This window comes from Hemicordylus capensis, chromosome 1 (genome assembly GCF_027244095.1).
Source record: "Hemicordylus capensis ecotype Gifberg chromosome 1, rHemCap1.1.pri, whole genome shotgun sequence".
Classification (NCBI taxonomy): domain Eukaryota; kingdom Metazoa; phylum Chordata; class Lepidosauria; order Squamata; family Cordylidae; genus Hemicordylus; species Hemicordylus capensis.
In genome coordinates, this window is record NC_069657.1 from 372,650,422 (window position 1) to 372,665,186 (window position 14,765).

A 14,765-nucleotide genomic window follows, 5' to 3' on the forward strand; every position below is an offset into this window, starting at 1 on the left:
CAAGAGTGGCTCCATCCCCTAAGGGGAATATCTTACAGTGCTCACATGTGGTCTCCCATTCAAATGCAACCAGGGCGGACCCTTCTTCACTAGGGGGACAAGTCATGCTTGCTACCACAAGACCAGCTCTCCTCTCCTTGTGAGGAAATGTCTTGTGGATCCACCTAGTATCTCAGTATCCTGCTGTCTCAGTATGTCGGAACCACCCACTACACATATAATGAGATACAAATAATTTTGAAGAAACTTTGATGCAGAAAATTATTATTTTTTAATTTCATTGCCTATATACAGGATATCAGTGAGCAGAAAAAACAGTACCAGGTGTACTGCAAAAACATAATTGTGTACCAATTTGGTTGTACTTAAAAAATAATAATCAATAGGCGTTGATCTTTTGGGCTCTAATGAAGACCTGCACATTTGATTCAGACTCCACGAGAAACTGTGGGCGGATATTCAGTGGTACATCAGCACAAGATCTTCTTTACAAAAACAATAGGTATGTCAATACACTTTATGAGAGACATGTAATGACATCTTAAGGAATAAATCAAGTATCTTTTTTTAATAAAAGAAATTAAAACATCTTTAAAATCAAAGACATTTTCCTCTTTCTACCACCACTGAAAAGTTTGGAAGATTACTATGGACTTTATTGTCTTTGAAGTAGAAAATGGTTCATATTTTTCACTGACAATATCTTCAGTCTTCAAATCCTTTTACTTGTTATATAAAAAGTGATGAAACTCTTCAGTTAATCATGGCACCTACGAAACCAAATTTGCCAAAATAAACTGCAAATATGGTTGCAGATTTTGTATCAAAACTATAACTAGCAATCATTACCATCCCTTAAAGGGTAAACAGAAATATCATTCTATAAATTCATGATATATGGTGGTCACATAGAAACAGAGACATCTTTCTGTTTTTCCAAGTAGCATAGAAAACACAGTTTCTAAGAGCTCTCAACATTCATTTTTTCACAATGAAATTCCCATCTTAGAAACACAAATGGTAATGGCTCAGTGAAAAATCTCAGAGGCACAGAAGGATGCTTCTACATTTTCCAAAGGGTCTTCTTTCTCTTCGGGTGTCAAGAAACCTTCCACCAAGTCCCACAAATACCTAAAGATAAATTACAAAACCAATATCATTAGTGAAAAGCATTGCTAGCTTACTGTATAGCCTTGCAGCAATCAGCTATAATTGCTCTATAACCTATTCTCTGCTTTTTCACAAGTGTTTCTCCTGGAATCCCCACAAAAGTTCCCCCTGATTCTCTTATTTAACAAGGTGATTCTCTAACAAGGGGAGAGCAACCGCTCCTATCCAACCACAGCACAGCAGTGTCTACCTTATTTCATGATAGATTGTGTGCCCTTTTGGAAAAAAAAGAACCATCTTATTTCTCTTTTTGTGTAAACCGCTTTGAGGACTATTTTATAGAAATGCAGTATATACACAGACAGGGGCATAACTATAACAGGGCAAGGGGAGACAGTTGTCTGGGGGCCCACTGCCTTGGGGGACCCCCAGAGGCAAGTCACATGACTGACTCCCCCAGCTGTGCAGCCGCCCGGGCTTCCTTCAGTTGTATTCATCCTCTGAAACTGATGTGAGTGTTAAGACCTGGAGCTACCAGAACGGCATGTCTTTCTCTAGTACCATTACATGACTTGAATCATCCACAATTTACAAAACCTTTTTAAAAATAGGGGGGGGGGGCATTTTAAAATCTTGTCTCTGGGCCCACTACAAGCTTGCTACACTCCTGTACACAGATTAACTTTCTCTATTTTCTTATCAGAGTAACTTCAAAGCAGTAGCCTACTCTTCCATATCCTCTCCATTCCACACAGATTTAGCATTAGACAATATGTGGGAACGGAACAATAAACCATTCATATAGATCTACAAGAATAGTAGAGAAAGATGTTCTGTATCACTACAATCTCTAAAATCATCCAGAGTACCTTTAGAATGATGCATTCATACACAAGCTAAATTCTTGTTGTAGATATGTGCTTCTTTCACTATCTGCTTCACAAGTGTGGAACTCATTCCTACTGGAAACTTGACACCGACCAAGGCTGTTTATCATTCAGTTTCCTATCTGTGTTTACATCAATATGACCACAAGCTAATTACCCAGCAGGCATTGTGATCCACTCCTTTCTGTCTGTGCCCTATTACTAAGATAAGTAGATTTCAGCTCCGTCAGTGCTTGGATGTCAAAATGCATGAAACCATCATGAAAACGGTTTCATTTTTGGTTCTACGCCAAGGAAAATTGGTGTATAATGAACATAAAATAAAATAATAAAATAAAATAGTAAAATAAAATAGAATAAAATAAAATGTCAGGCTTATGTGTGCTGATCTGGATGTAAAGGCAGGGCAGGACTAAGGTCACTGAGAGGGTGGTGGAATGTATATGTGGAGGGTGCCGGGTTTTGAGCAGAATGGGTCCTTAAGGGCGGGAGTATTCACTGCTTCCAAGTGTGGAAGGGTGCAGGGCTGCCCCAGAGGTAGGGCACACTGGGAATATGCCCTTTTGCCCTGTGGGCCAGTCTGAGCCTGGGTAAAAGGTATTGGATGAACAGTCCTGAATGGTCGATTCGAATGGTCCAGAGATGTGAGTTTTGGGCAGTATAGAAATTAGTTTGTATCAAACAAACAAACAAACAAACAAACAAACAAACAAACTACCACTAGAACACCCTGATCCAGCTCTAATTCTATTTAAAATATGGATTTATGCTAGTTCCGCAAACATGTGGATGAGGACATGCATTCAGTTGTGCCCCACTGAAAGCAAAGCAAAGCAAAGCAAAGCAACGGCATCCATACTTATGCGCACATTTTGAGGCACATATGGCAGAGCATCTGATTTATGCCAGTGGATGCTGACACAGCAAGTAATATGATGACTGGAGCCTGCTTAGGTGCACGGCACTCCTTTGGTAGATTTGATTGTAAGATCCTATATTTGGGAGAATTGGCAAGAGACACTATGCCAACTGGGTACATTGTATGCAGCTAAATATTGATTCAGATGCAGGCAGGGACTATATGCCCCACCTTCCGTTCAGCAGAGAGCATCAAAGCACCTGGGAAGTTGCCACTCTGGTGACTGAACAGTTACATTAATAATCTGTGCCTCGCTGATAATTAATGCCATTTAAATAAGTGTGTGCACACCAAGGGCAAAAAAGATGATACAGTTCTGACTTCACACGATTAGACACCCTCCCTCAGTTATGCCTCCAAGACAGACTTTGATTCTCATGCTCCTCATAGTGGTTCATACTCCCTAATCTATAACACTGAAGAGTTACACCACCTCCCAAAATGAGAATCAAATAGAAGGAGGGCAAAATTTGGAAGGTCTCTCATTTATAAACTGTCTTATTATGCAAATATCCCAGAGCACTGTGCAATTCAAAAGAGTTTAAATGTGCACATTAATGGGAGCAAAATTGAAAATAGGCTTCAAGTTAACACATTAAAAATATTAAGTGAGGGCACTTCCTTAACTGTTTCAGAGCTAATTACTTTTAATAATTAACAGTCTATAAATGAGACTAATTAACCTTGTATTTTAGTATTATCTGCTACTAATTGCCTTAATAATTTATTCCTAATAACCGCTAGGATGGCCATATTTTAATGATATTAAAAATAATGCTTCTGGATTTATACTTCCGCCATAATGATTTCCATTATTCTTTTAGGAACATAAGCAATCTACAGTATATCCTTTCTGCATTTCCTTTGCCTGATGCCATTCAGTCTGGGCAGGTTTGGCTCCTCTTTTTCAGATTTGGCTTCTCCCTTTCATTCAACAATCATTTCATTGATAGAACATTCATAACTATCAACAATGATCAGTAAACCACTAATGATCAGACCAATTTAATGACATATTTAAAACCAATGATTGAATTATTCAAATCCCTGCTAACTGGACAAAGAGGCACCTTCTAAAGGACTGTCACTCTTCCATTTAGCAGAAATGCTACTCTTTAGCAGCTGCCCCTCTTCAGCACAGTGCCCCTTCAGTGATAGCAGCTGCCCCTATTCAGCACAGTGCCCCTTCAGTGATAGCAGCTGCCCCTATTCAGCACAGTGTCCCTTTGGTGATTTCTGCTGGTCTCCCTTGCGTTTGTTCTTAGATTATGAGTCCCTTTGGGACAAAGAACCTTTTTCTCATTCTTTTTCTCATTCTTTTCCCTTTCCTTCTATGTAAACCACTTTATAAATCTTTTGCTGAAAAGCAGTATATAAATGTTAACGACAGCAACAAAAACAACAAAAGATCATGCCAGCAAATTTCTTCTGGTGACAACCATGGATTATTCAGAACTTTTTACAGTTGACCAAAACTGTAAAATACTCATACCAGCTATTCCAAAGATAGAGCTCTTGTTTGGATGACTGACAACTGCAAAAAAATTCAAATGATATGAATTTTTCTAAGTCATCATTGCAAGCTATTACAAACAGTGCAAACTCATGACTGTTGCTATTTTGGTGGCTGGAACCAATTTTTTCCTCATTATCCCTTGACTTAGCATGTGCTCTGACCTGTTGACAGGAGCTGCTTGAGGCAGTTGCAAATTTTGACATAACGTAAAACCAGCAGCAGAGGTTGGAAACTCCAATGCATCCAAATTTGTGCAACTGCTGTTTCGAGCCAAAAGCGGTCAGCGGTTCACCTCACCAAACTCCAGTTTGAACCTTCAGGTTTCAGTAAGATTCACTGCCGAGACCTGAGGTTTGGCTGCCAAAGTGTTACGTCTGAACTCGGATGCTGGCATAACCACATTTTTGTGCTAATTTTATAACCGCAATCATATAGAGGGTGGCCTAGACTTGCCCAGGGACATGGTAGCTCTATGCATGCCACCTCTCAACCAAAGTGCCCTGCCTCTACCATCTTCCCCGTTCTGCCTGGCAATAGTGATACTCCAGCCAAGCTGGTGGCCGTCTGTGCAGAAACATGGATGCTCACAGCACAGCACTGCACTTTCGTGCTTTTGTCCCTAACACAACCATGCCCCTCACAGGACAACCCATGCCATTGTCCCACCCACACCCTGCATAGGCGGTCTGGCATAGGAAAGGTGTTACCTGCTGTACATGTGTGCACCAACACCATTGCCAAGGTCCCGGGCAGATGGAAGGTGGATGGTGTGGGGTGTAAATGCACCCACAACAAGGGCTCTCTTCTCCAAAAGCAGAACAAAAGACTTTTCTGCTGTTAAAAGCTGGAGGCACAAGTGGCCCTTGCAGTTTTCTCCTGGCAGCATCTCCAGATTAGTTTTCTCCTGTCAAAGTGCTACCTGGCCAAAGTGAGATGGTTGAATCAGAGTGGGCTGCCACCATGGGGGAGCACAGTTGAATTCCAGTACACCCCCCTGATGGGTTCACTCTACATCAGTGTAGGTGAAAGTGGTGGTTGGTGTTCTGGGGAAGGGAGGTAGAGGGGGGTCATGTGCAACCTGTTGATGTTAGTGGGGTGGAAGCGGTGCTTGGTGTTCTGGGGTGGGGGTGCTATGCTGGCCATAGATAGTAGTAGGGTGGGTGTGCTAACCCTATGTTTTGGGGGGTTGTGAGGTTATGCAGCATGGGGCCGGAGGGGGGGTGGAGGGGGCGTGTGCAGAGTGCATTATCTGTCCTCCACCAAAAGTTATTCCTATCCAGGGTGGATAGCATTGTGGGGGTAGCAGGTGCAGAAATTGGATGGAGGGAAATGAGAGGCCAGGGATGGGGCACACCCCATGGGTGTACGAGAACTTCCTGACCTGACAGTGTGCCAAGGCAGGAAATGACACAGGATTTGTTTTAGCTAAATCTTAATGCTGCTCTCCCTCTCCATGCCCCCTCCCTGCAGCATCACCAGAGAGAAAGGATCTAGGCCAGCCTCTACCTGCGCTGGAACAACCTTTGATGCCAGCCATGCCTGCCACACCAGCACCCATGGAACAGCCAGTTCCCTCCTCATTCAGGCCAATGAGCACATGACCCAAATGCATAACAGGAGATGTGTTGATTGCCTCCAATTTGCCAAAAATGTGGTCTCGCAGGATGCCGAGAGATCCCAGGACACCTGTGATGTGCTGCACGAGATAGAGAGGCAGAAAGAGGCAGAAAGGCACGAGGAGGACAGGAGGTCTTCAAGGAGGCCACAGATCAAACAGTGCATGCCTACAAAGAGACTATGAGGGAAGTGGCTGCTGAGAGCAGGGATGTGCATAGAACCAATTCAGAAGCCCTATATGGGCTTCCAAAATGGTTCAAAGAACTGGCGATTCCACCAGTTCAAAAGCAGCAGGGGTCTATCTTTAAGAGCAGGGGAAGGTGCACTTACCCCTTCCGCTGCTTTCCACCGGTAGGTGTCCGTTTTTTTCAAAGCCCATCGGGGTGGCAGCGTACCTCTTTGAAACAAACGGACACCGGCGGGGGGAAAGCGGCAGGAGGGGTAAGTGCACCCTGCCCCGCTCTCAAAGCTAGACCCCCACCACCTTCGAGCCTCCCCGCTGTGGTTCTGTGCACATCGCAGCTGAGAAGCGGTTTGAAGATACCTTGGCCAGCTCCACTGAATGGCTCGCGAACCAGCTGCCACACGTTGCCCCTCAGCAGCTGCTGTACCAAACCAAGCAACTGATGCCAGGGCCCTACCTGCCCAGCTGAATTGGCAGCGGGCCACTCCCAAGCTGCTCCAGCCTCTCAAGGACCACAGGAGCAGTTCTTTACTCCCCTGCAGGAGCACACACAGGCACAAATGCCCTTCAGAGTTCTGCAGCCTGGACATTTGCTATCCATGCCTGATATACCCCTAAGACACCCTCCCCTCGCGGGTCCACATGCAAGGCCATTGGGTGTCAGCCCAGTGGGCATGCCAGGTCAGCAATCTGGCACCCCTGTGCACGCATGAAGCCAGTGGCCCTAGCACAAGCCCCTCTGCACCTGACACCCCAGGGCTCTGGGCAAGTGAGAGAAGGGCCCTCTAGAGAAGCCCCACAGTAACCACCACACAAGGCCCCCACCAAGAGAAGATTCATGTGCCACACACACTAAACCAGGAGACTTGTAGCCAAGGGGGTCCGGGTACACATCCAGAAACACGCCACCCCCACCAGATCCTCCCTTCGCAAGAAGAAGGCTGCAGTGCATCCTTCACAAAATACGTGAGTCAAGGAGAGACATCCTGCTCGAGGAGCCCATTTACCTGCCCACACATCCAGAGGGTGAGGGTGGAGGAGCACCCAGCACCCAGCACCCAGCACTGTGTGATGGTGAGCCCTGAAGCCCCTGTCCCGAGGGTTGCTGGCGGCAGCAGGGGGACATGGGTGGTGAGAACTGCTTTTGCAGGACACACCTGGAAGCATCTCCCTCTGGCCCACTGGCAAGGTGGGCAGGTGTGTGGGGTTGGAAGGGAGCACCACCTTTTGGAATCTTGGCCAATGGCAGCCACCAAGACAATGTGCTGATGCCCTGACCTCAGTCTGGCAATGTGAACGGTCCATGGCTGCCTGGGATACAGTCTTGGTGGACAAAAGAAAGAAGGGGCCATACTTCCCTGAAAATGGAGATTGCGAACCGTGGTTGGATGAAGGTCTGCGATGCGATTCATGCTTTCAAATTGAAACCACAGGTTTGTCTAAGTCCAGTTTCACGTTATGTCTGGATTTGGCCAGAGAGTCATAGAATGCCTTCAGACATACCTTTAATTGTGGGGCCAGTGGACCTGCAGTTTGTCTCTGAGTCCCCCACCGTGCTCCCAGATAATCATGCTTGCAGTCTGGGAGACTGCAAAGTGTCAGGAATTGGCTGTGTGGGCTTCCTCCATTCCTGGAAGGAAAGTTGCAGCAGCCAATCTAATGTAAGCTGTGGAAGGAGCTTCCTCCCTTAATCATTATTATTATTGTTATTTAGATTTCGATATCGCCCTTCCAAAAATGGCTCAGGGCGGTTTACACAGAGAAATAACAAACAAACAAACAAACAAACAAACAAATAAGATGGATCCCTGTCCCCAAAGGGCTCACAATCTAAAAAGAAACACAAGATAGACACCAGCAACAGTCACTGGAGGTACTGTGCTGGGGGTGGATAGGGCCAGTTACTCTCCCCCTACTAAATAAAAGAGAATCACCATGTTAAAAAGTGCCTCTTTGCTATCAGGGGTCCAATCCAAGTTAGTGAGTTGCCCAATCCAAAAGAAACTTTGGAGCCTCTGGAGCTTCAGTTTGGTACCTTACTACAAACCGAGGGTTCATTCAGAGGTTTGGGGGAGAATAAGGGAACCATGGTTGGGTCCTGTAACCACAGTTCCAATAATTCAGATGTCACAGGGGGCCAGCCTGAGGTAAGTTAGCCTCAGCTTTCCCGTGATGTCCGAAGGTGGCCATAGTTTCTATCTATATCTGTCCTATGTGGCAGACTGTTCAACTGCCTTGTCAAAAGAGCGCTGAAGCCTTTAACTGGCTCCAGCCAGCCAAACTGGCTGCTGGATCCTGCCAGAGCAGGAAGGCCTCCTGTTTCACTTAAGGCTATGACTCAGTAACAAGGTCTCCATCCTCCTGAACTTTGGCTCTGTCCTGATCTTCAGCTTACTGCTTGACCCCTGGTTTCTGGTTTGTCTGCCTAGTCTGACCTCTTTTAGGGATGTGCACGGAACTAGTTGGTTCGGCTTGGTTCAAATCTGGGCTGGATTCAAACCGACCCAGCCCGGTCTGGTTCTGGGTTCAATCAAGTCAGCTCGTGGACCAGCTCAGGTATACTTGTAAAGAGGAATCCTCAAGGATTTCCCTCTACAAGTAAAGGGGCATCCCTAACCTAAACTGAAAGGGGGGAGGTGAGAGAAAGCAGCCTCTGTACCTTTAGCGGAGGCTGCAGTATATTTATTTATTTATTCGATTTCTAGACCGCCCTTCCAAAAATGGCTCAGAGCAGTTTACACAGAGAAATAAATAAATAAATAAATAAATAAATAAGATGGATCCCTGTCCCCAAAGGGCTCACAATCTAAAAATAAACATAAGACAGACACCAGCAACAGTCACTGGAAGTAATGTGCTGGGGTTGGATAGGGCCAGTTACTCTCCCCCTGCTAAATAAAGAGAATCACCACATTAAAAGGTGCCTCTTTGCCAAGTTAGCAGGGGTATAGGCAGAAGAGGTGGGTGGCAAGGCAGCGGCGAAGCATTTTAGGCAGCGAGAGCAGTAGCGCGGCTCCTCCAAGCTCACAGCCAGCCTGGGCTGTCATTTGGGAGGCCAGTGGGGAGCTTGGAGGAGCCCCGTCACCACCCCCGTACCGCCTCTGATGCTTCACTGCCACCCATCACCACCTCACCACCCACCTATGCCACCAATAAAGGTACAGAGGCTGCTTTCTCTCACTCCCCCGCCCACACCTTTAAGTTTAGGTTAGGGATGCCCCTTTACTTATAAGACCTGAGCTGGTCTGCGAGCTAGTTCTTTGAGCCGGGGGCTGGTCTGTTTAAAGCCCTTTGGGGAGTGCGGTCCAATTTGAACTCAGACCAGCCGAACCAGGCCGGCTCAATGTCAAGCACAGTTCGCACATCCCTAGACTCTGTTCTGAACTTCTCAATTCTTCTCAAATCAGAACTCACTGTGACTCAGTGTGTGCTCCTGACCAACCAAACAGGTTCCTGACTTCTGGCTTTGACTCTCATATTCTCTCCTTTTCCTCAGTTCCTGATTCCTGCAAGACCCTCCCCATCGTGACCTTGAACCCTGCGCTGCTGCAAAGAAGCTGCCCTTGGCTCAGCCCTGACACTCATGAACAATATGTATGTTAAAAGAGTGTGTGTGTGTGTGTGTGTGTGTGTGTGTGTGTGTGTGTGTGTGTGTGTGTGATGTGTTAGCTTCAAAAACTATCATGAAAGGGGCTTTCATAATCAATTTGTGATGAAACAGAGCCACACTGTTTCAGTGCTTAAAATCTAGAAAAAAGATATGATGGGGCTTAGATCTATCTGGGAAAAAATATCTTCTGATCCAGAAGCCTTTCTCCCAATCTCTGATATGTGGAGACTATTTACTCAGTGGTAAAAGAAATGCATCCTAACTCTGTTCAGAGGCACTTTCATCTGTTCTTGATGCACATTTTCTGCAGCATTCAAAACAGAAGCCAGAGCTGTATCATGGTGAGCCCTGCCTGGCTAGGTTTCTCGCTTGCTTGCTTTCTACTACTGTTTTAGTATTTATTTAGTGCCAACAGTATGTTAGGTGCTGCACTGAGCACAACTGTGATAAAATCCCATTCCCAGTCATGAAGGATTCCAGACTACATGATCAATTGTCTTTCCCCTGCCCTCTCTGAAATATATTATGGGTGGAGGAAAAGAGATCAGTGATAACTGGAGATATAATTAGATCTTTCTGCACAATCAGTTTACTGCACAATAAATGTCCATTTGTTTCTTATTTCATGTGCAACATCTGCATGTTTTCCTCAAACTTGAACAATAACAATACAAGCCCTGCCCAACGTATATTAGAAAATATTCATACTCACTGCTGGATATCTGTGCTAATCTTCTGCCTCTTTAATACAAGTGTGATATTATGTTCAACATCCTACAAAACACAAAATAAAGAGACATAAGGGTCTAGTCTCACTTTAAAACGTGTCAGCATTTATATAGCATATTTCAAGTGCCCAAAGTATTTCACACCCAAGCCCTGTTCAGACCTTAAGTTGTATGTACATACAGGTGTCTGTACACACAAGTACAGGCTTTTGTTTGAATGAATTGTGAATGCATTTATTTGAAAAATGAATCTGGGTACAGGCCCCCGCAAATAAAGGGTACAGAAGTTCTATTCACACATTATGTTCAATCTGGGTACAGTGTATACTTGTACAAATATGTATGCATGTACAGTATGCATGTACAGGAGGAGAGCTGGTCTTGTGGTAAAGGTAAAGTGTGCCATCGAGTTGGTGTCGACTCCTGGTGACCATAGAGCCCTGTGGTTGTCTACTTTGGTAGAATACAGGAGGGGTTTACCATTGCCATCTCCCGTGCAGTATGAGATGATGCCTTTCAGCAGTTTCCTATATCACAGCTGCCTGATATAGGGATTTCCCATAGTCTGGGAAACATACCAGTGGGGATTCGATCAGGCAACCTCTGGCTTGCTAGTCAAGTCATTTCCCAAATGCACCATTAGGTGGCTGTCCATTAATTGTCCCCTTTGCTAAGCAGGTTCTGCCCTGATTGCATTTGAATAGGAGACTATAGGTGAGCACTGTAAGATATTCCCCTTAGGGAATGGGGCTGGTCTGGGAAGAGCGGCTGCATGCTTGCATGCAGAAGGTAGGGATGTGCATAAAACCATTTTTGGTGGTTTGGTTTGAATTCAAACCAAATTCAAACCACATAACCAGTCCGTGTACCAGTTTGTTAGAACCAGCTGGCAGTTTGGTCCATGTGGTTCAACTGGGACGAACCATTTCTGCCCAATTTTGAGGGGCTATGCTTGTAAAGGGGAATCTGGTGAGGATTCCCCTTTATAAGCAAATGGGATTCCTATTTCTAAAAAGGGTCAAAGGGTGGGGGTGGCAGTGAAAAGGCACTTCAGCAGCAAAAGTGCAGTGGCGGCTCCTCTTAGCTCCACGAGCATTCCTGCCCAGCAGCGCAGGCCAATAGTGGCTCAGTTCCAGCTCCACACATGCGTGGAGGTCACACAAATGGCCTCTGTGCATGCACAGAGGCTGGAACCAGAGCAACGGTGGCCCATGCTGCTACGGGGGAGTGCTGGCAGGGCTTAGTGGACCCACCACTGAGGAGCTGCCGCCATGCTGCCAGTAAAGTGCCCTCTCACCATGGCCCCACCCACCCTTTACACCCTTTTAGAGGTAGGAATCTCCTTTGCTTGTAAAGGGGAATTTGCACTAGATTCCCCTTTACAAGCATAGCTCCTCAAACCAAGTTGAACCAGGCTGAACTAGTTTGATCCGAACCAGGCCCGCTTTGGGGTGGACCTGAACTGGATCCCTTTTCCCCAGAGATTGATCCAGTTTGAGCTCAAACAGGTCAAATCGGACTGGTTCAAACTGAACCTGGTTCGATTCAAACAAGTTCTGCACACCCTATCTGAAGGTCCCAGATTCCCTCCCTGGCATCTCCAAGATAGGGCTGAGAAAGAATCCTGCCTGTAATCTTGGAGAAACCACTGCCAGTCTGTGGACCATCTAGGTCCATACTGACCTAGATGGACCAATGGCCTCACTCAGTATAAGGCAGCTTCCTATGTTCCTATTCTCATGTTATGTTTAATGCACATACAATAATATACCTCATTCACCCCAAAACACACACTATATACAGATAAATTTGTACACATACAAAATGTCTTAATAGAGCTAGATAGGATGTCAGATAGGAAGTAGACTACTGTCGACCTGTACACCACTGAAAATATTAGATTGGACAATATTGGAATTCACTTTTGGGACTCCTAGGGGTATTGGATATAGTTTCGATATCGCATTTCCAATCAGAAATCCTATTAAAATCTGGAATTTTTTACACATAGGTCAATGTGAATTCATAAATTGGGAACAGTTAGGCCTAGAGCTTTGAAATTGGGCACACATGTAGTACAGGATGACAATAATCTGTGCATTTAATTTGAAACAAATTGGCAAATCCATTGATTTTTAAGGAATTTTTGAAAAAAATGTCTAAAAATTGTGAAAAGTGGCTTGTTTTATAGCAGAAAGTTCTAAAAACTACAGGAACTCAAGCCCCCACTGAGATCATTCATTCACCCTCATTTGGAAGAATCTGCCCTTTGTGTTCATATAGCAGCCACTTTTCTGCTCCTGTTTTTCCAGAATGGCTGGGCATTGAGCTCTGAAATTGGGGACACATATAGGAGTCTGTGTATTTAATTTGAAGGAAAATTGTCAATTTAATGATTTTTAATTAGTATTTTTCCTATGAAAGCAGTCATTCAGCACAAAGCCATGCTCTCAAATCCCTTAATGAGAAAGTGCAAAATGGCTCACTTCCTCCCAGAATAAACAAACAAGCAGAGCACTCTTTCAATCTACTCAAAGAGGTCAAAGGGAAATAGAAAAAATATCATAACTCAGGAATTGCTGGGCAGAGGGCTCTGAAATTTGCCACACAATTTGGCCACAATTTACACAATTTACTCAGGATGCCAGTTATTCAGATTGGTGCAGCTGCTGATTTTTAATCATTTTTTAAAATATCAAAAGAAGAAATTCGAAGTAATATAACTGGCTTGTTTCATGGTGTACAATTACATAAACTTCAGGAATGGAAGCTGTCCAAATGAACATTATTCCACCCTCCTGTGGAGGTAACTGCCCTTTGCCTTAATGTAAAAGAAGAACAGCACCCCCACTTTTCTCCCAAAGTAAATGAGCTTGTATATATTTCCCTCTTTCAACTGTATATACAAGAGTTGATCAATGAGTTAATAGAATGACATAGAAAGAAATCAGCAATGGTAATTATCCCCCACCACCACCACAACATAGACCCAAAGGTCAATGTACTTTTCCCAGAGATGCTCCAGTTCACAAATTCCATGTGTGAGAGAAAACATTTCTCCTGCTCCCCAAACCACTCACCCACAGCACTCATCATCACTTCATCATTGTTTGGAAATTTGGTTCCCCATAGGATATTCCTTCATGTTTTTGGAGAGGTATAAGTCACTGGAGGCCAAATCTAGGGAACAAGGAGGGTATAGAACAATTGGAACCCCACTTTTCTAATAGTAGCCACTGCCATGATAGACCTGTGTGCAGGCACATGATCTTGATGAAAGAGCACACCACAGTGCAATTTGCCATGCTGATTATTTTTTTATTACAGGTTGTAATTTCCCAATCAACTGTGCATAGTAATCACCAGTGATCATTGCTCCATATTGGAGACAGTGGTTTACCAAAATTCCCTTTTCATCTCAAAAAATGGATGCCATGACCTTGCCTGCATACTGTGAAACAGGAATTTCATCAGAGCTGGTGAAAATGTGTATTTCCATGCCAAGTGTTGCTGTTTCATCGCAGGATCAAAGTGGTGAACCCATGATTCATCCATGGTAACATATCAAAACTCATGTCTGCAGGATCTCACCTGAACTGTTCCTACGGTTGTGTTGAATCTCACAAATGAGTTGCCTTTTGCTCATCCATCAACATTTGTGGCACTCACCCATCTTGCAAACTCCTTTTTCAGCTTGAGATGTTCTTTCAGAATTGATTGTGTAAAAAGGTAAAGTGTGCTGTCGAGTCGGTTTTGACTCCTGGCGACCACAGAGCCCTCTGGTTGTCTTTGGTAGAATACAGGAGGGGTTTACCATTGCCTCCTCCTGCACATTATGAGATGATGCCTTTCAGCATCTTCTGCTGCTGCCCAATATAGGTGTTTCCCAAAGTCTGGGGAAAATACCAGCAGGGATTCGAACAGGCAACTTCTGGCTTGATAATCAAGTCATTATAAAATGCTAACAGTGTTAAAAAATACATCTGACAGTGAATCGCTGATCGTTCATGACAAGACCTCTCACTTTTGAAATGATTTCCTCAGTAATGAATGTTGATGGCCATCCACAGCAGTTATCATCTTCACATGAGGTTCTGCCCCACTTTAATTCAGTGCACCATGTGCCAACCGTTGAGTAAATGGGGGAAGAATCTCCCAATGTCCCTTGCAGATCCACAGGTACTTGATGAACAC

The 14,765-nt window shown here is 44.6% G+C and overlaps 1 protein-coding gene across 6 annotated transcripts in view; it reads right to left on the minus strand.

Moving 5' to 3' along the window:
* Positions 1–253: 253 nt before the first annotated feature.
* Positions 254–14,765, minus strand: part of C1H6orf118 (chromosome 1 C6orf118 homolog) — a 42,469-nt gene continuing 27,957 nt past the window's right edge. For 3 of the 6 annotated variants that reach the window (XM_053295858.1, XM_053295868.1, XM_053295878.1), the window contains 3 exons: positions 10,556–10,617; positions 7,737–7,863; positions 254–1,131 (listed from right to left, as the gene is read on the minus strand). In XM_053295858.1, the coding sequence (XP_053151833.1) occupies positions 1,042–1,131; positions 7,737–7,863; positions 10,556–10,617 (279 nt within the window). In that variant the 3' untranslated portion in view covers positions 254–1,041. Of the gene's footprint in view, positions 1,132–7,736; positions 7,864–10,555; positions 10,618–13,649; positions 13,752–14,765 lie in introns of those variants that run through there. The other 3 variants (XM_053295886.1, XM_053295895.1, XM_053295905.1) reach the window with 3 other exon arrangements.